Source organism: Oncorhynchus mykiss, chromosome 26 (genome assembly GCF_057628025.1).
Source record: "Oncorhynchus mykiss isolate SJ-2025 chromosome 26, ASM5762802v1, whole genome shotgun sequence".
Taxonomy (NCBI): domain Eukaryota; kingdom Metazoa; phylum Chordata; class Actinopteri; order Salmoniformes; family Salmonidae; genus Oncorhynchus; species Oncorhynchus mykiss.
Window position 1 is genome coordinate 52,665,328 of NC_143047.1, and position 19,951 is coordinate 52,685,278.

Sequence of the window (19,951 nt, forward strand, 5' to 3'; positions counted from 1 at the left end):
AACTAACCGTGATTCAGATGACCATCCTACCCATGCTAGATTACGGAGACGTCACTTACAGATTGGCAAATAAGGGTGCTCTCGAGCGGCTAGATGTTCTTTACCATCCGGCCATCAGATTTGACACGAATGCTCATTATAGGACACATCACTGCACTCTATACTCCTCTGTAAACGGGGCATCTCTGAATACCCGTCGGAAGACCCACTGGTTGATGCTTATTTATAAAACCCCCTTAGACCTCACTCCACCCTATCTGAGATATCTACTGCAGCCCTCATCCTCCACATACAACCCCCGTTCTGCCAGTCACATTCTGTTAAAGGTCCCCAAAGCACAAACACCCCTGGGTCACTCGTCTATTCAGTTCGCTGCAGCTAGTGACTAGAACGAGCTGCAACAAACACTCAAACTGGACAGTTTTATCTCAATCTCTTCATTCAAAGACTCAATCATGGAAACTCTTACTGACAGTTGTGGCTGCTTTGTGTGTTGTATTGTTGTCTCTACCTTATTGTCCTTTGTGCTGTTGTCTGTGCTTAATAATGATTGTACCATGTTTTGTGCTGCTACCATGTTGTGCTGCTGCCATGCTGTGTTGTCCTGTGTTGCTGCCTTGTTATGTTGTTGTCTTAGGTCTCGTATGTAGTATTGCGTTGTCTCTCTTGTGTTGATGTGTGTTTTGTCCTGTATTTATGTTATTTATTCTTATTTTTAATCCCAGCCCCCGTCCCCGCAGGAGGTGGTAGGCCATCATTGTAAATAAGAATTTGTTCTTAACTGACTTGCCTAGTTAAATAAAGGTTAAATAAAAATAAAATAATAATTCAATGTTGGGACTAATTTAATGTTTTTAGGCTTACAATATCTGATTAGTGCATAGGCGATTATAACATAGATGTAGGCCAGGTCAAATAGTAGACTTTTAAACGAACAATTAAAAGTATATTGTCATTTATAAATCAATATTACATTATGTAGACCTTCAGAAGCTGAACGTTTGTTCAAATAGTGGTGGAAGACTGTCAATGGTATGCCCAAACAGAAAGCTTTCGCCTACCTATAACATATACTACGTATAGGCCTGTGAATGGTGGTAGGCTAAATATTGAGGTATTATTATATTGCGGTCCTGCCGGTTTAACGTCGTGTGATACCGCTCTGAGGGGGCGCTCATTAGGTTGCTGTCCGTGCGCTAATAGACGACCCTGCGGGAGCCAATCGTAATCGGCCGCCTGCTCTCACGCCCTGTTGACTAGAGTTTACCTGGCAACGCAACGATTTATAATGGAGATATTTAATAGACCGTGTTAGGCCTATAAACCTGGGCCAAATGTAGACCTAGTTCAGTGTAGATGTTGAAATGAACAGGGTGTACATGATAAATATTTGTCAATAAGCCTTCAAATAGGCCAAAAACAAGAAAATTCCACCACTCGTCAGCCTCCATCTGGTTAAGTAATGTTTTGTGAACAAAGTTAGACCTAGTACTAGTAAGCTGTCTGTACATTTGAAAGGAAGCTATTATTATTTAGTATTTTTCAGTCATGAAAATACATCTGGGCTATTTTTATCCAAAGCGATATATGTTGTAAGACCCATTGACTGCATGATTCCGTGTTGAATACAGTAGCTCTTTATGGTTGGTTGGCTTCTGAAATATCGTAACGTGAAATGGCAGAAACTCCAGTGGATGTTGACACCAGTATGGCGCCAGTCTAAGAGAGAGATTACTGTGATTTAGAACGACAAGTTGGAAGGAACAACTACTGATCACACCAACATCACATTCCACGACAACACACACACACACACACACACACACACACACACACACACACACACACACACACACACACACACACACACACACACACACTCATACACACACACACACACACAGTAACTAGAGACATTTGAATGAGAAATAGCTTTTATTAATAAATCATGATTTATAATTTAATATGGTATGGCAATACTTTGCCACAGTACATCAGAGTGTTGTTTCAAAATCAACAAACATAATTTGTATCAATAAAACATTCACACAAGCACATCAGCTGCAGTCATTTGCACAGCCACTGAAAGTATTGAAGGTTACCAATACCCTGCAGTGATGCAGTATATGGCTGAGGAAGTCATTCCCAACCACACTGCTCATTACATCTGATGAATGACCCAGTATTTAGTTGTCCATGTGGAAACCCTAAGAGGTGTATCTTCTTAAGGAGTGAAAATTGCTTTTTCATATTGACTTTATTTGTTAAGGATGTAGCAACGCAGGCAATCACCACATGAAAGTTACCAGATATATCCTGATACTTACAAAGATGACTTAACTCATTTGAACTGTAACCTATCTGTCAGTGGGATGGTGGTAACATGAATATAGTTCTGTCAGGGGGGTGGTGGTAACATGAATATAGTTCTGTCAGGGGGATGGTGGTAACATGAATATAGTTCTGTCAGGGGGATGGTGGTAACATGAATATAGTTCTGTCAGGGGGATGGTGGTAACATGAATATAGTTCTGTCAGGGGGATGGTGGTAACATGAATATAGTTCTGTCAGGGGGATGGTGGTAACATGAATATAGTTCTGTCAGGGGGGTGGTGGTAACATGAACTGGCGATATGGTACACTATACCATCCAGAACGGAGTCAATAAGGACCATGGGATCGTGACCCAGAACATGTTTTTTTACATTTTCACATTTAATTGGGTTGGGATTTGAGTCCTGGTATCATATGAACACATAATTGCAGGAAATTAGCTTTTCAACTGCTAAGGGCTGTGAACAGTTGGACGGTTTGGGTTGTGAGGGTCTGTTACACTGATGAATGACAATATCCATCCAGACCTTTGCCATCTAGGACATCTGTGTGCTCAGATCATCTCTAATAGTATTAGAGTACCCCTGGACTACTGTGTTTATTGAAATATTCAAAGAAACTATTCATGTTTTAGTTCCATGTTTGGAGCACATTATACAAAAAGACATGTATGGACAAAAGACAAAGTCGGAAAAAAACTACAACAATTCCCTTGTCAAATTCTTATCCAGGGTCAAATGGAAAACATTTGTAAAAAATAAAAATCATTAACATGCACAATAAATATACATACAGGGTCAAATAAATACTCTATTTTGTTTCCCAAATCATGATTTGTGAGGAGGATCCCTGTCATTTAATTAGTCTCTTTTCATGCTTTAGAACAGTGGTTCCCAACTAGGACCCCTGGGGGTACTTGGCCTAACCTCAGGGGTTACTGGAGAAGACTCATGAGACCATAGGCCTGCTAGTAAAATGCACCTGAGTGGGTACTCCAGGGGACTCCGGGGGGACTCCAGGGGACTCCAGGGGACTCTGGGGCTACTCCGGGGGGACTCCAGGGTTACTCCAGGGGACTCCGGGGGGACTCCAGGGGACTCCGGGGGGACTCCAGGGAACTCCAGGGGTACTCCAGGGGACTCCGGGGGGACTCCAGGGGTACTCCAGGGGACTCCAGGGGACTCCGGGCAGAGTAACATCTAGTTGCTGGTACAGTTACAGATAAAGGTTGTGAACCACTGCTTTAGAATGTTGCCTGTTCCTCTGACAGTTCCACCCATAGAACATTCTAGTTCTATGATTCCATTCCTGGTGTGTTCTGGAATGTTCTTATTCTACTGCATCGACATGTAAGGCCAATTAAAACTGCTTCCGGAAAGCAACATATCCCTAATGAGAGTTTCTATTGGTGTTTTTCCGACCAACCGGATGAAGAATAACTGTTCTATAACGGACGAGGAGACGGTGCGTAGAGAGGGCAGACGGAGTAGTAGCTTCCCAAACCGGTTCGGTTGGTTAGGGTACTGGCTCCTGATGTACTCTTCCAGGGCGCACTGGGACTTCTCCTGAAGATCGTCCACGTGAGTCACGTCTGACAGACCGCACGCATCTATAAAAACAGAGAATTAAAATCAGAAATCATTATCAATAATATAGGCTTATCTTCTTCGTGTACAATGCAATATTGGCTAATATTAGATCATCAATTAATTACAAATAACACAATGGCAGAGTTTACACAGGCAGCCCAATTCCGTTCTCGTTTTTGCTCTTTTGATTAATCAAATCAGCTCTTTGACCAATAATTGAGCAAAATATCAGAATTGGGCTGTTTGTGTAAATCCAGCCAATATGGCATAGACATTTAACGCCTACGGCAATTTTTCGAAATCAATATTAATATAGGCTATTGTTTATACAGTATGTTGTATGCCTATGTAGGCCCACTCCAATTTATGAAATCAATTTAACTGCTTTAAAAACAAGACAAAGCTAATTATGCCGTATTTGCTTAACTCAAAATGGCGCTACAGGGGTGTATCAATAGAACATGGCCCTCTCTTTGAATTGAAACGGGTCCGAAGTAACATGACAAACAGGCCTATATAACGTTCAGCCCTGTCTGCTAAATTAAACGGGTCAATAATAACATGACAAACAGGCCTATATAACGTTCAGCCCTGTCTGCTAAATTAAACGGGTCAATAATAACATCACAAACAGGCCTATATAACGTTCAGCCCTGTCTGCTAAATTAAACGGGTCTATAATAACATGACAGTCCTATATAACGTACCAGGTAGAGAACCCTCTGTGGAAAGGGTTCTACCTGGAACCAAAGAGGTTCTACCTGGAACAAAATACTGTTATTCAAAGGGTTCTCCTATGGGGACAGCCGAAGAACCCGTTTAGGTTCTAGATAGCACCCTTTGTTCTAAGTGTAGCAGCGCTACAATACAGGAGTGAGTAAAGGGTTATGTCCTAGTTCTACAACACGTGCACAGAACACTGCTCACGGCCTGGCTCTGCGGTGACTAGTCTAATACTATTTGTTTTACAGTCAAGGCATCCATCGACTTGCGTTGACAAAATACATGATTTGGTTTATTTTTTTATAGGACATAAAAAAATAATTGTTCATCTCGCCACCATAAGGCTTTTTAGACTCAGGCCTAGTTGTTTAAATACATTATGGTATTTAAGAAATTCTGCAAAACGAAATTAAATATAGGTAGACTTTTCTTCATTATGACATATTTAATTTCCTGTCGGTAATGGTTAAGTTGTGTGGCTGATGATAGGTGAATCATTTACATGTCTGTATGTCACGGCCGTCCTCCTCTTCATCTGAAGAGGAGAGACGAGATGGATCTGAGGACCAATACGCGGCGTGGTAAGTGTCCATGGCAAATCTTTAATCAAGAAAGACTGAACACTATACAAACGAGTAACCAAAACAATAAACCAAATTCGACCGTGAAGCTACAAAATGAGACCTGTGCTGAAACAGGCCATCAACATAGACAATCACCCACAAACAAACAGTGCAACCCAGGCTACCTAAGTATGATTCTCAATCAGAGACAACTAATGACACCTGCCTCTGATTGAGAACCATACTAGGCCGAAAACATAGAAATGCCCCAAAACATAGAAAAACAAACAGACTGCCCACCCAACCCACGCCCTGACCATACTAAATAAATACAAAACAAAGGAAATAAAGGTCAGAACGTGACACTGTAGGTCATACACCTAACAAAAATAGCCTGTCAAATATTTTGATAATAATCATTATTATTAGTTTGAAAATAAATCGAATGAATTAAATCAAACGCCAATAATATTATTAATCATATCATTCACAGGGGCCTATATCATAACCATGCTGAATTAATTATTGTAAAAACAAATGTATAAAATCATCATATATTTATATAATTCACGAACGTTGTTGAGTCCAATTGCCTCAATGTTATTGCAGGTATTTATAGTAGACCTATTACGTTTTCACATTCGGCATTCAACTCATAGGATTGGTTGAAAACTGAATTTGAGGGGTAATTTACATATTTCATTTGTGGTGATTTGGGGAACACAACTATAGCTGTTCCTGTTGCCGATGAGGGTGATGCTTGTCTATGTTTAGGTTTGTATTGATACCAGTCATAGTAAACAGCAGTGAAGCATAGCGTTGTGTGTTTACCTGACGTAAAGAGAACTATAGCCTTAATGCAGCTGTACTCGGCTGAGTCAACATGCAGAACCTTCAGCTTCTCCACCTGCTCCTGGAAGATCCGGATATGGTCCATGAAAGACACGACTCTCTCCGCCGACATGGGGGCGGCATGCAGCCCTGCCGCGGCCAGGAGAGGAGCCACATGCACCGGCATTGAGCACTGGGCCGCGTTCAGCACGAACAACTCGCTCCAAGTGAGCCGGAGCAGGGCGACCTGGTCGGTGATCTGGAGGTCGGGGAAGAAGGGGATGTTTCGGGCCCACTCCACCGCCGAGAACAGCATCCGGGCGGCCAGCTCACAGATGTTCTCGATCCCCACGAGGTTGTTGGACTGCATACACTGCGTGCTGTATCTGGATGTGGGGTAGGGCTCGGCTCGCATGAGCAGGGAGATGTATCCAGAAAGGTAGGAGTGGCATTGGAGAGGGTCTCCGTTGGTTATGGAGAACTGACCGTGGTACGGTTGAGTAGGCAGCATCCTCCCTCTCTGAACCGCTGTGATACAACGAGACAGAGACAGTATTAATGTTTGGTAGATAACGGTGCGTTGGCCTACAAGGTGACATATCAGTATTAATGTCTGGTAGGTAACGGTGCGTTGGCCTACAAGGTGACATATCAGTATTAATGTCTGGTAGATAACGGTGCGTTGGCCTACAAGGTGACATATCAGTATTAATGTTTGGTAGATAACGGTGCGTTGGCCTACAAGGTGACATATCAATATTAATATCTGGTAGATAACGGTGCATTGGCCTACAAGGTGACATATCAATATTAATGTCTGGTAGGTAACGGTACGTTGGCCTACAAGGTGACAGATACTATTGGTAAGTATATTGCATAACGGTGTGTCAGTCTGAATAAATGCCTACCAATCCTGATGGAACAAAAAGGGTTCTATCGCTTGCTTCATACAAGGTTCTATATTCTATATAACTCTTTTTTTTCTAAGCGTGTAAAAACACAACACCCATTTCCTTTATTCCTCTGAGACAATAAGCTCATGGACACTATTATTAGGAGGTCAATAATGGAGATATAACAGTGTTATATTATCGTATAGCCTATCTGAACTACACGTATGAATATGTTGTTATAATGTAGTGAGTATATGAACCTTATCTTTAGAGAATCTGTTTTGGTTTTAAATCATTGGCTTCTAGTGACTACAGCTACAGACTATAGTGACCTAAAAAAAGATGAGAAACAAGCTTGTTTACCTTCTCTCCGCATTCCCACTTTGACACATTTCTTGAGGCGGCAGTACTGGCATTGATTCCTGTGGTGTTGATCAATGGGACAGTTCCTGCTAGCGCGGCAGGTGTAGCCGAGGTTCCGTCTGACGCTCCGTTTGAAGAAGCTCTTACACCCCTCACATGTGAACTGACCATAGTGCTTCCCGCTGGATTTATCCCCGCACACCACACACTCGATCTGCTGAGGCTGTTGTTTGTCCATGGAGTTAGTCGACGTTTGGCTAGTGATTGATTGAGATGTATTGCTTGAATGAGCGCCTTGGGGTGTCTGACGTGTTGATGGGATATCCAGAGAGTATGTGGGATTGAGGTGTCCCGTTAGGTCGGTAGAGAGGGATAACGGTTCGCCTTGAGAGACCGGGGAAGAGATTCCGCCTTGAGAGTCGCGGGCGACATCTTCCTCGCCGTTTCTCCACGTTACCATTGCCATATCTATCCGTCAATGTTTCCAAAACTTTCCGTTTCGTTTTTACCCCAGTGTGCTGCCCGCGGGTGTCGACAAGTAAAGGCACAAATATATAAATACTAAATTATTGCACCATTGTATTCAGTAATTAAGATGCTTAAAGCATAACAGTATGTAAAGTGCCGGCGGTTGATGAACGCGTGAGAAATCTGACTGAATATAGTTAACCACTTAGCAAATTAAAGTAACATTTCTAAATAGCATAAAACACTCTGTGATGCACCATCGGAAAAACACATTCAAACACACATTAAAACACACATTAAAACACACTTGCATCCAGTCAAAATCCACACTGTAGTCAAAGCATTCCCTTTTTCAAAATGTGAGTCATTCTCTATTCCCTCTATCCAACCCAGTAAAACTGTGCTCACTAATCAGATATCCCGTGTTGCATGGCGGTGACGCAGCAACTAGAACTGGGTTAATGAAAACAGCTGCACCGTGGCTCGTGCTATTCCAATAAATTACAAATTATCGTAAAAAGAAAGACAACGGCGAGAGAAAGCGGATTTTGATGATGGCTGGACGTGTCCTGTAGAATGGGATAATGTGCTTGGACAAAACGGGTGTGCCTCTGACGTCTCCATTGAGCGGGTCAGCCATATAAGGAGCGAGGAAGTCCTTTGCTCCGTGCGCGAATGGAGTAGACCTAGTACAAGGTGGAAACTAGGCCTATTGGTTTACCGGAATGATGCTTTGGTAGAGTTCTGATTGGTTTTGGAGAGATCGGGGTTCAGAGAGATGAACTAGCATGCCGCACATTCATTGGTGTATTTCTGATAACGCAGCTCTACATCTCCCTGTGTGTCTGTATATATAGCCTACCACTGGGGATTAAATGGCTCTTTACGAATGGATACATTGGATGTATGTGATTTATTCGTTGTTTATTGTTATGATATTACATTTAGACAGCATACTGGTTGTAGTACATGTCGTTTCCTCTATTAGGTTGTAACATTGATGAATGGAAATGCTTTTAAGCACCAATAAGAGCACATAATGAGATATCGCAGTAATCTGATGCCCCCTAGCGGCAGAGCGGGTTTGTTGGTCGGTAATCTGTTTCCCCCCTTGTAATTCTTAAAAACGGCAAACTATTTACGAGCAAATGTGAGTTATCCAGGGCTATCTTCTAAGGTTGGGATTACAACTCTATGAGGGGAAATAGCACAGTGGCAAACACCATACATCTCTCTCGTAACTTGAGATTTTAGTGTACTCATATGAGTATATATTTTTCAGTTCCATATTCATCTTTTCACCTCACAAAGTTGACTGATGACCAATATATTACCCCAAGGCTGTCACTGCTCGTTCTTCAGCAGCCCAGCCTACTGTATTAGAAAGCATCCACCAAGATGTGAATGGTGTTTCTCTGTTGTGACTTACTGTAGTAGCTAAATACTATTGGTGTTAACTGTAGTCAACTACACACAGTAATTACATGTCCCAGACCAATCAGGGGCTCTACTTGCTGAGAGAGCATCAAGCAGATGTCCCAGACCAATCAGGGGCTCTACTTGCTGAGTGAGCACCATGCAGATGTCCCAGACCAATCAGGGGCTCTACTTGCTGAGAGAGCACCAGGCAGATGTCCCAGACCAATCAGGGGCTCTACTTGCTGAGAGAGCACCAAGCAGATGTCCCAGACCAATCAGGGGCTCTACTTGCTGAGTGAGCACCAGGCAGATGTCCCAGACCAATCAGGGGCTCTACTTGCTGAGAGAGCACCACGCAGATGTCCCAGACCAATCTGGGGCTCTACTTGTTGAGAGAGCACCAAGCAGATGTCCCAGACCAATCAGAGGCTCTACTTGTTGAGAGAGCACCAGGCAGATGTCCCAGACCAATCAGAAGCTCTACTTGTTGAGAGAGCACCAAGCAGATGTCCCAGACCAATCTGGGGCTCTGCTTGTTGAGAGAGCACCAAGCAGATGTCCCAGACCAATCAGGGGCTCTACTTGCTGCTGAGAGATCACCAGGCAGATGTCCCAGACCAATCAGGGGCTCTACTTGCTGCTGAGAGATCACTAGGCAGATGTCCCAGACCAATCAAAGGGAGGTTTAACATCAAATGTTCCATTGGTATGGAGATTACTATCTTGTCGGTAGCAGCAGCTTAAACCTCTCCATCTCTCTATTTTCAATTCAATTGAAAGGACTTTATTGGCTTGGGAAAAATATGTTGGCATTGCCAAAGCAAATGGAATAGACAATAAACTAGGGAAATAAACATTCAGAACTGAACAGTAAACAATACACTCACAAGTTAAAAGTTGAAAAAAAAGTTTGAAAGAATCTCCCTCTCTCTCTCCCCCATCTCTATCTCTCTATGTCTTCATCTCCCCATCTCTCTCCCTTCCTCCATTTTCTTGTTGTGTGGTGTTATCTATATATGTGAATCACTTTCCCTCTACAGTTGTTAACATGTTATGATCTGGCCTCCTGCTGGAAGTCTGCAGCATCAAGTCCAGCAACACATCATGGCAGCTAATCCTTCCACCCCTCAGCAGCACCATATGGTCATCAGATAAATCCACTGAGTGCTCAAGAACAGGGAGGGAGGGACGGACGGACGGACGGTCCCTATTGTAGGGAAGGACTGTACTGTAGGGAAGGACTATACTGTAGGACTGTACTGTAGGGAAGGACTGTAATGTAGGGAAGGACTATACTGTAGGACTGTACTGTAGGGAAGGACTGTACTGTAGGACTGTACTGTAGGGAAGGACTGTACTGTAGGACTGTGCTGTAGGGAATGACTATACTGTAGGACTGTACTGTAGGGAATGACTATACTGTAGGACTGTACTGTAGGGAAGGACTATACTGTAGGGAAGGACTATACTGTAGGACTGTACTGTAGGGAAGGACTATACTGTAGGGAAGGACTGTACTGTAGGGAAGGACTGTACTGTAGGGAAGGACTGTACTGTAGGGAATGACTATACTGTAGGACTGTACTGTAGGGAAGGACTATACTGTAGGACTGTACTGTAGGGAAGGACTATACTGTAGGGAAGGACTGTACTGTAGGGAAGGACTATACTGTAGGGAAGGACTATACTGTAGGGAAGGACTATACTGTAGGGAAGGACTATACTGTAGGACTGTACTGTAGGGAAGGACTATACTGTAGGACTGTACTGTAGGGAAGGACTGTAAATCAAATCAAATGTATTTATATAGCCCTTCGTACATCAGCTGATATCTCAAAGTGCTGTACAGAAACCCAGCCTAAAACCCCAAACAGCAAGCAATGCAGGTGTAGAAGCACGGTGGCTAGGAAAAACTCCCTAGAAAGGCCAAAACCTAGGAAGAAACCTAGAGAGGAACCAGGCTATGTGGGGTGGCCAGTCCTCTTCTGGCTGTGCCGGGTGGAGATTATAACAGAACATGGCAAAGATGTTCAAATGTTCATAAATGACCAGCATGGTCGAATAATAATAAGGAAGAACAGTTGAAACTGGAGCAGCAGCACAGTCAGGTGGACTGGGGACAGCAAGGAGTCATCATGTCAGGTATTCCTGGGGCATGGTCCTAGGGCTCAGGTCCTCCGAGAGAGAGAAAGAAAGAGAGAATTAGAGAGAGCATATGTGGGATGGCCAGTTCTCTTCTGGCTGTGCCGGGTGGAGATTATAACAGAACATGGCCAAGATGTTCAAATGTTCATAAATGACCAGCATGGTCGAATAATAATAAGGCAGAACAGTTGAAACTGGACCAGCAGCATGGCCAGGTGGACTGGGGACAGCAAGGAGTCATCATGTCAGGTAGTCCTGGGGCATGGTCCTAGGGCTCAGGTCCTCCGAGAGAGAGAAAGAAAGAGAGAAGGAGAGAATTAGAGAACGCACACTTAGATTCACACAGGACACCGAATAGGACAGGAGAAGTACTCCAGATATAACAAACTGACCCTAGCCCCCCGAAACATAAACTACTGCAGCATAAATACTGGAGGCTGAGACAGGATGGGTCAGGAGACACTGTGGCCCCATCCGAGGACACCCCGGACAGGGCCAAACAGGAAGGATATAACCCCTGTACTGTAGGGAAGGACTATACTGTAGGGAAGGACTATACTGTAGGACTGTATTGTAGGGAAGGACTGTACTGTAGGGAAGGACTGTACTGTAGGGAAGGACTGTACTGTAGGACTGTACTGTAGGGAATGACTATACTGTAGGACTGTACTGTAGGGAAGGACTATACTGTAGGACTGTACTGTAGGGAATGACTATACTGTAGGACTGTACTGCAGGGAATGACTATACTGTAGGGAAGGACTATACTGTAGGACTGTACTGTAGGGAAGGACAATACTGTAGGGAAGGACTATACTGTAGGGAAGGACTATACTGTAGGGAAGGACTATACTGTAGGACTGTACTGTAGGGAAGGACTGTTCTGTAGGGAAGGACTATACTGTAGGGAAGGACTGTACTGTAGGGAAGGACTATACTGTAGGGAAGGACTGTACTGTAGGGAAGGACTATACTGTAGGGAAGGACTGTACTGTAGGGAATGACTATACTGTAGGACTGTACTGTAGGGAAGGACTGTACTGTAGGGAAGGACTATACTGTAGGGAAGGACTGTACTGTAGGGAAGAACTATCCTGTAGGACTATACTGTAGGGAAGGACTGTACTGTAGGGAAGGACTATACTGTAGGGAAGGACTGTACTGTAGGGAATGACTATACTGTAGGACTGTACTGTAGGGAATGACTGTACTGAAGGGAAGGACTGTACTGTAGGGAATGACTATACTGTAGGGAATGACTGTACTGTAGGGAATGACTATACTGTAGGGAATGACTATACTGTAGGGAATGACTATACTGTAGGGAAGGACTGTACTGTAGGGAAGGACTATACTGTAGGGAATGACTATACTGTAGGGAAGGACTGTACTGTAGGGAATGACTATACTCTAGGACTGTACTGTAGGGAAGGACTGTACTGTAGGGAAGATCTATACTGTAGGGAAGGACTGTACTGTAGGGAAGGACTATACTGTAGGGAAGGACTATACTGTAGGGAAGGACTATACTGTAGGACTGTACTGTAGGGAAGGACTGTACTGTAGGGAAGAACTATCCTGTAGGACTATACTGTAGGGGAGGACTGTACTGTAGGGAAGGACTATACTGTAGGGAAGGACTGTACTGTAGGGAATGACTATACTGTAGGGAATGACTATACTGTAGGGAAGGACTGTACTGTAGGGAAGGACTATACTGTAGGGAAGGACTGTACTGTAGGGAAGAACTATCCTGTAGGACTATACTGTAGGGAAGGACTGTTCTGTAGGGAAGGACTATACTGTAGGGAAGGACTGTACTGTAGGGAATGACTATACTGTAGGACTGTACTGTAGGGAATGACTGTACTGAAGGGAAGGACTGTACTGTAGGGAATGACTATACTGTAGGGAATGACTGTACTGTAGGGAATGACTATACTGTAGGGAATGACTATACTGTAGGGAATGACTATACTGTAGGGAAGGACTGTACTGTAGGGAAGGACTATACTGTAGGGAATGACTATACTGTAGGGAAGGACTGTACTGTAGGGAATGACTATACTCTAGGACTGTACTGTAGGGAAGGACTGTACTGTAGGGAATAACTATACTGTAGGGAAGGACTGTACTGTAGGGAAGGACTATACTGTAGGGAAGGACTGTACTGTAGGGAATGACTATACTGTAGGGAAGGACTGTACTGTAGGGAATGACTATACTCTAGGACTGTACTGTAGGGGAGGACTGTACTGTAGGGAAGGACTATACTGTAGGGTAGGACTATACTGTAGGGAAGGACTATACTGTAGGGAAGGACTGTACTGTAGGGAAGGACTGTACTGTAGGGAAGGACTGTACTGTAGGGAAGGACTGTACTGTAGGGAAGGACTATACTGTAGGGAATGACTGTACTGTAGGGAATGACTATACTGTAGGGAATGACTATACTGTAGGGAATGACTATACTGTAGGGAAGGACTGTACTGTAGGGAATGACTGTACTGTAGGGAAACTGTACTGTAGAGAAGGACTATACTGTAGAGAAGGACTGTACTGTAGAGAAGGACTGTACTGTAGGGAAGGACTGTACTGTAGGGAAGGACTGTACTGTAGAGAAGGACTGTACTGTAGGGAAGGACTGTACTGTAGGGAATGAGTGTACTGTAGGGAATGACTATACTGTAGGACTGTACTGTAGGGAAGGACTGTACTGTAGGACTGTACTGTAGGGAAGGACTATACTGTAGGACTGTACTGTAGGGAATGACTATACTGTAGGGAAGGACTATACTGTAGGGAAGGACTATACTGTAGGACTGTACTGTAGGGAAGGACTGTACTGTAGGGAAGGACTATACTGTAGGGAAGGACTATACTGTAGGACTGTACTGTAGGGAAGGACTATACTGTAGGACTGTACTGTAGGGAAGGACTGTACTGTAGGGAAGGACTATACTGTAGGGAAGGACTATACTGTAGGGAAGGACTATACTGTAGGACTGTACTGTAGGGAAGGACTTTACTGTAGGGAAGAACTATACTGTAGGGAAGGACTATACTGTAGGACTGTACTGTAGGGAAGGACTATACTGTAGGACTGTACTGTAGGGATGGACTATACTGTAGGGAAGGATTATACTGTAGGGAAGGACTACACTGTAGGACTGTACTGTAGGGAAGGACTGTACTGTAGGGAAGAACTATCCTGTAGGACTATACTGTAGGGAAGGACTGTACTGTAGGGAAGGACTATACTGTAGGGAAGGACTTTACTGTAGGGAATGACTATACTGTAGGACTGTACTGTAGGGAAGGACTGTACTGTAGGGAAGGACTATACTGTAGGGAAGGACTGTACTGTAGGGAAGAACTATCCTGTAGGACTATACTGTAGGGAAGGACTGTACTGTAGGGAATGACTATACTGTAGGACTGTACTGTAGGGAATGACTGTACTGAAGGGAAGGACTGTACTGTAGGGAAGGACTATACTGTAGGGAATGACTGTACTGTAGGGAATGACTATACTGTAGGGAATGACTATACTGTAGGGAATGACTATACTGTAGGGAAGGACTGTACTGTAGGGAAGGACTATACTGTAGGGAATGACTATACTGTAGTGAAGGACTGTACTGTAGGGAATGACTATACTCTAGGACTGTACTGTAGGGAAGGACTGTACTGTAGGGAAGGACTATACTGTAGGGAAGGACTGTACTGTAGGGTAGGACTATACTGTAGGGAAGGACTATACTGTAGGGAAGGACTGTACTGTAGGGAATGACTATACTCTAGGACTGTACTGTAGGGAAGGACTGTACTGTAGGGAAGGACTATACTGTAGGGAAGGACTGTACTGTAGGGTAGGACTATACTGTAGGGAAGGACTATACTGTAGGGAAGGACTGTACTGTAGGGAAGGACTGTACTGTAGGGAAGGACTATACTGTAGGGAATGACTGTACTGTAGGGAATGACTATACTGTAGGGAATGACTATACTGTAGGGAATGACTATACTGTAGGGAAGGACTGTACTTTAGGGAATGACTGTACTGTAGGGAAGGACTGTACTGTAGAGAAGGACTATACTGTAGAGAAGGACTGTACTGTAGGGAAGGACTGTACTGTAGGGAATGACTGTACTGTAGGGAAGGACTGTACAGTAGAGAAGGACTGTACTGTAGGGAAGGACTGTACTGTAGGGAATGACTGTACTGTAGGGAATGACTATACTGTAGAACTGTACTGTAGGGAAGGACTGTACTGTAGGACTGTACTGTAGGGAAGGACTATACTGTAGGACTGTACTGTAGGGAAGGACTATACTGTAGGGAAGGACTATACTGTAGGTCTGTACTGTAGGGAAGGACTATACTGTAGGGAAGGACTATACTGTAGGGAAGGACTATACTGTAGGACTGTACTGTAGGGAAGGACTATACTGTAGGGAAGGACTATACTGTAGGACTGTACTGTAGGGAAGGACTGTACTGTAGGGAAGGACTATACTGTAGGACTGTACTGTTGGGAAGGACTGTACTGTAGGGAAGGACTATACTGTAGGGAAGGACTATACTGTAGGGAAGGACTATACTGTAGGACTGTACTGTAGGGAAGGACTGTACTGTAGGGAAGAACTATCCTTTACGACTATATTGTAGTGAAGGACTGTACTGTAGGGAAGGACTGTACTGAAGGGAATGACTATACTGTAGGGAATGACTATACTGTAGGACTGTACTGTAGGGAATGACTGTACTGTAGGGAAGGACTGTACTGTAGGGAAGGACTATACTGTAGGGAATGACTGTACTGTAGGGAATGACTATACTGTAGGGAAGGACTGTACTGTAGGGAAGGACTATACTGTAGGGAATGACTATACTGTAGGGAAGGACTGTACTGTAGGGAATGACTATACTCTAGGACTGTACTGTAGGGAAGGACTGTACTGTAGGGAAGGACTATTACTATCCTCTACTGTAGGACTGTATTGTAGGGAAGGACAATACTATAGGGAAGGACTATACTGTAGGGAAGGACTATACTGTAGGACTGTACTGTAGGGAAGGACTGTTCTGTAGGGAAGGACTATACTGTAGGGAAGGACTATACTGTAGGACTGTACTGTAGGGAAGGACTATACTGTAGGACTGTACTGTAGGGAAGGACTGTACTGTAGGGAAGGACTATACTGTAGGGAAGGACTAAACTGTAGGGAAGGACTATACTGTAGGACTGTACTGTAGGGAAGGACTGTACTGTAGGGAAGAACTATACTGTAGGGAAGGACTATACTGTAGGACTGTACTGTAGGGAAGGACTATACTGTAGGACTGTACTCTAGGGAAGGACTATACTGTAGGGAATGACTATACTGTAGGGAAGGACTGTACTGTAGGGAATGACTATACTCTAGGACTGTACTGTAGGGAAGGACTGTACTGTAGGGAAGATCTATACTGTAGGGAAGGACTGTACTGTAGGGAAGGACTATACTGTAGGGAAGGACTATACTGTAGGGAAGGACTATACTGTAGGACTGTACTGTAGGGAAGGACTGTACTGTAGGGAAGAACTATCCTGTAGGACTATACTGTAGGGGAGGACTGTACTGTAGGGAAGGACTATACTGTAGGGAAGGACTGTACTGTAGGGAATGACTATACTGTAGGGAATGACTATACTGTAGGGAAGGACTGTACTGTAGGGAAGGACTATACTGTAGGGAAGGACTGTACTGTAGGGAAGAACTATCCTGTAGGACTATACTGTAGGGAAGGACTGTTCTGTAGGGAAGGACTATACTGTAGGGAAGGACTGTACTGTAGGGAATGACTATACTGTAGGACTGTACTGTAGGGAATGACTGTACTGAAGGGAAGGACTGTACTGTAGGGAATGACTATACTGTAGGGAATGACTGTACTGTAGGGAATGACTATACTGTAGGGAATGACTATACTGTAGGGAATGACTATACTGTAGGGAAGGACTGTACTGTAGGGAAGGACTATACTGTAGGGAATGACTATACTGTAGGGAAGGACTGTACTGTAGGGAATGACTATACTCTAGGACTGTACTGTAGGGAAGGACTGTACTGTAGGGAATAACTATACTGTAGGGAAGGACTGTACTGTAGGGAAGGACTATACTGTAGGGAAGGACTGTACTGTAGGGAATGACTATACTGTAGGGAAGGACTGTACTGTAGGGAATGACTATACTCTAGGACTGTACTGTAGGGGAGGACTGTACTGTAGGGAAGGACTATACTGTAGGGTAGGACTATACTGTAGGGAAGGACTATACTGTAGGGAAGGACTGTACTGTAGGGAAGGACTGTACTGTAGGGAAGGACTGTACTGTAGGGAAGGACTGTACTGTAGGGAAGGACTATACTGTAGGGAATGACTGTACTGTAGGGAATGACTATACTGTAGGGAATGACTATACTGTAGGGAATGACTATACTGTAGGGAAGGACTGTACTGTAGGGAATGACTGTACTGTAGGGAAACTGTACTGTAGAGAAGGACTATACTGTAGAGAAGGACTGTACTGTAGAGAAGGACTGTACTGTAGGGAAGGACTGTACTGTAGGGAAGGACTGTACTGTAGAGAAGGACTGTACTGTAGGGAAGGACTGTACTGTAGGGAATGAGTGTACTGTAGGGAATGACTATACTGTAGGACTGTACTGTAGGGAAGGACTGTACTGTAGGACTGTACTGTAGGGAAGGACTATACTGTAGGACTGTACTGTAGGGAATGACTATACTGTAGGGAAGGACTATACTGTAGGGAAGGACTATACTGTAGGACTGTACTGTAGGGAAGGACTGTACTGTAGGGAAGGACTATACTGTAGGGAAGGACTATACTGTAGGACTGTACTGTAGGGAAGGACTATACTGTAGGACTGTACTGTAGGGAAGGACTGTACTGTAGGGAAGGACTATACTGTAGGGAAGGACTATACTGTAGGGAAGGACTATACTGTAGGACTGTACTGTAGGGAAGGACTTTACTGTAGGGAAGAACTATACTGTAGGGAAGGACTATACTGTAGGACTGTACTGTAGGGAAGGACTATACTGTAGGACTGTACTGTAGGGATGGACTATACTGTAGGGAAGGATTATACTGTAGGGAAGGACTACACTGTAGGACTGTACTGTAGGGAAGGACTGTACTGTAGGGAAGAACTATCCTGTAGGACTATACTGTAGGGAAGGACTGTACTGTAGGGAAGGACTATACTGTAGGGAAGGACTTTACTGTAGGGAATGACTATACTGTAGGACTGTACTGTAGGGAAGGACTGTACTGTAGGGAAGGACTATACTGTAGGGAAGGACTGTACTGTAGGGAAGAACTATCCTGTAGGACTATACTGTAGGGAAGGACTGTACTGTAGGGAATGACTATACTGTAGGACTGTACTGTAGGGAATGACTGTACTGAAGGGAAGGACTGTACTGTAGGGAAGGACTATACTGTAGGGAATGACTGTACTGTAGGGAATGACTATACTGTAGGGAATGACTATACTGTAGGGAATGACTATACTGTAGGGAAGGACTGTACTGTAGGGAAGGACTATACTGTAGGGAATGACTATACTGTAGTGAAGGACTGTACTGTAGGGAATGACTATACTCTAGGACTGTACTGTAGGGAAGGACTGTACTGTAGGGAAGGACTATACTGTAGGGAAGGACTGTACTGTAGGGTAGGACTATACTGTAGGGAAGGACTATACTGTAGGGAAGGACTGTACTGTAGGGAAGGACTGTACTGTAGGGAAGGACTATACTGTAGGGAATGACTGTACTGTAGGGAATGACTATACTGTAGGGAATGACTATACTGTAGGGAATGACTATACTGTAGGGAAGGACTGTACTTTAGGGAATGACTGTACTGTAGGGAAGGACTGTACTGTAGAGAAGGACTATACTGTAGAGAAGGACTGTACTGTAGGGAAGGACTGTACTGTAGGGAATGACTGTACTGTAGGGAAGGACTGTACAGTAGAGAAGGACTGTACTGTAGGGAAGGACTGTACTGTAGGGAATGACTGTACTGTAGGGAATGACTATACTGTAGAACTGTACTGTAGGGAAGGACTGTACTGTAGGACTGTACTGTAGGGAAGGACTATACTGTAGGACTGTACTGTAGGGAAGGACTATACTGTAGGGAAGGACTATACTGTAGGTCTGTACTGTAGGGAAGGACTATACTGTAGGGAAGGACTATACTGTAGGGAAGGACTATACTGTAGGACTGTACTGTAGGGAAGGACTATACTGTAGGGAAGGACTATACTGTAGGACTGTACTGTAGGGAAGGACTGTACTGTAGGGAAGGACTATACTGTAGGACTGTACTGTTGGGAAGGACTGTACTGTAGGGAAGGACTATACTGTAGGGAAGGACTATACTGTAGGGAAGGACTATACTGTAGGACTGTACTGTAGGGAAGGACTGTACTGTAGGGAAGAACTATCCTTTACGACTATATTGTAGTGAAGGACTGTACTGTAGGGAAGGACTGTACTGAAGGGAATGACTATACTGTAGGGAATGACTATACTGTAGG

At 44.0% G+C, this 19,951-nt stretch overlaps 1 protein-coding gene across 2 annotated transcripts; it reads right to left on the reverse strand.

Moving 5' to 3' along the window:
- Positions 1-1,916: 1,916 nt before the first annotated feature.
- LOC110508816 (COUP transcription factor 2-like) lies at positions 1,917-8,381 on the reverse strand. Of its 2 annotated transcripts, none has more exons than XM_036981712.2 (3): positions 7,298-8,381; positions 6,042-6,569; positions 1,917-3,944 (listed from the first exon to the last, which is right to left on the reverse strand). In XM_036981712.2, the coding sequence occupies exons 1-3, from the start codon at positions 7,761-7,763 to the stop codon at positions 3,670-3,672; spliced, it is 1,269 nt and encodes a 422-aa protein (XP_036837607.2). In that variant the 5' UTR covers positions 7,764-8,381; the 3' UTR covers positions 1,917-3,669. The 2 variants fall into 2 exon arrangements, with proteins under 2 accessions (XP_036837607.2, XP_090078106.1); XM_090221980.1 differs by having other exon boundaries at positions 2,721-3,944; positions 6,042-6,626; positions 7,298-8,257.
- Between the last annotated feature and the right edge of the window lie 11,570 nt (positions 8,382-19,951).

What these genes read in the sequence shown, in the direction of transcription:
- LOC110508816 (XM_090221980.1), bottom strand. Translation starts at nt 7,763, where the DNA reads ATGGCAATGGTAACGTGGAGAAACGGCGAGGAAGATGTCGCCCGCGAC. An exon ending in AGTGGGAATGCGGAGAGAAG is followed by an intron (nt 6,627 to 7,297) that starts GTAAACAAGCTT and finishes GTCACCTTGTAG; the next exon opens with GCCAACGCACCGTTATCTAC. An exon ending in TATAGTTCTCTTTACGTCAG is followed by an intron (nt 3,945 to 6,041) that starts GTAAACACACAA and finishes CTGTTTTTATAG; the next exon opens with ATGCGTGCGGTCTGTCAGAC.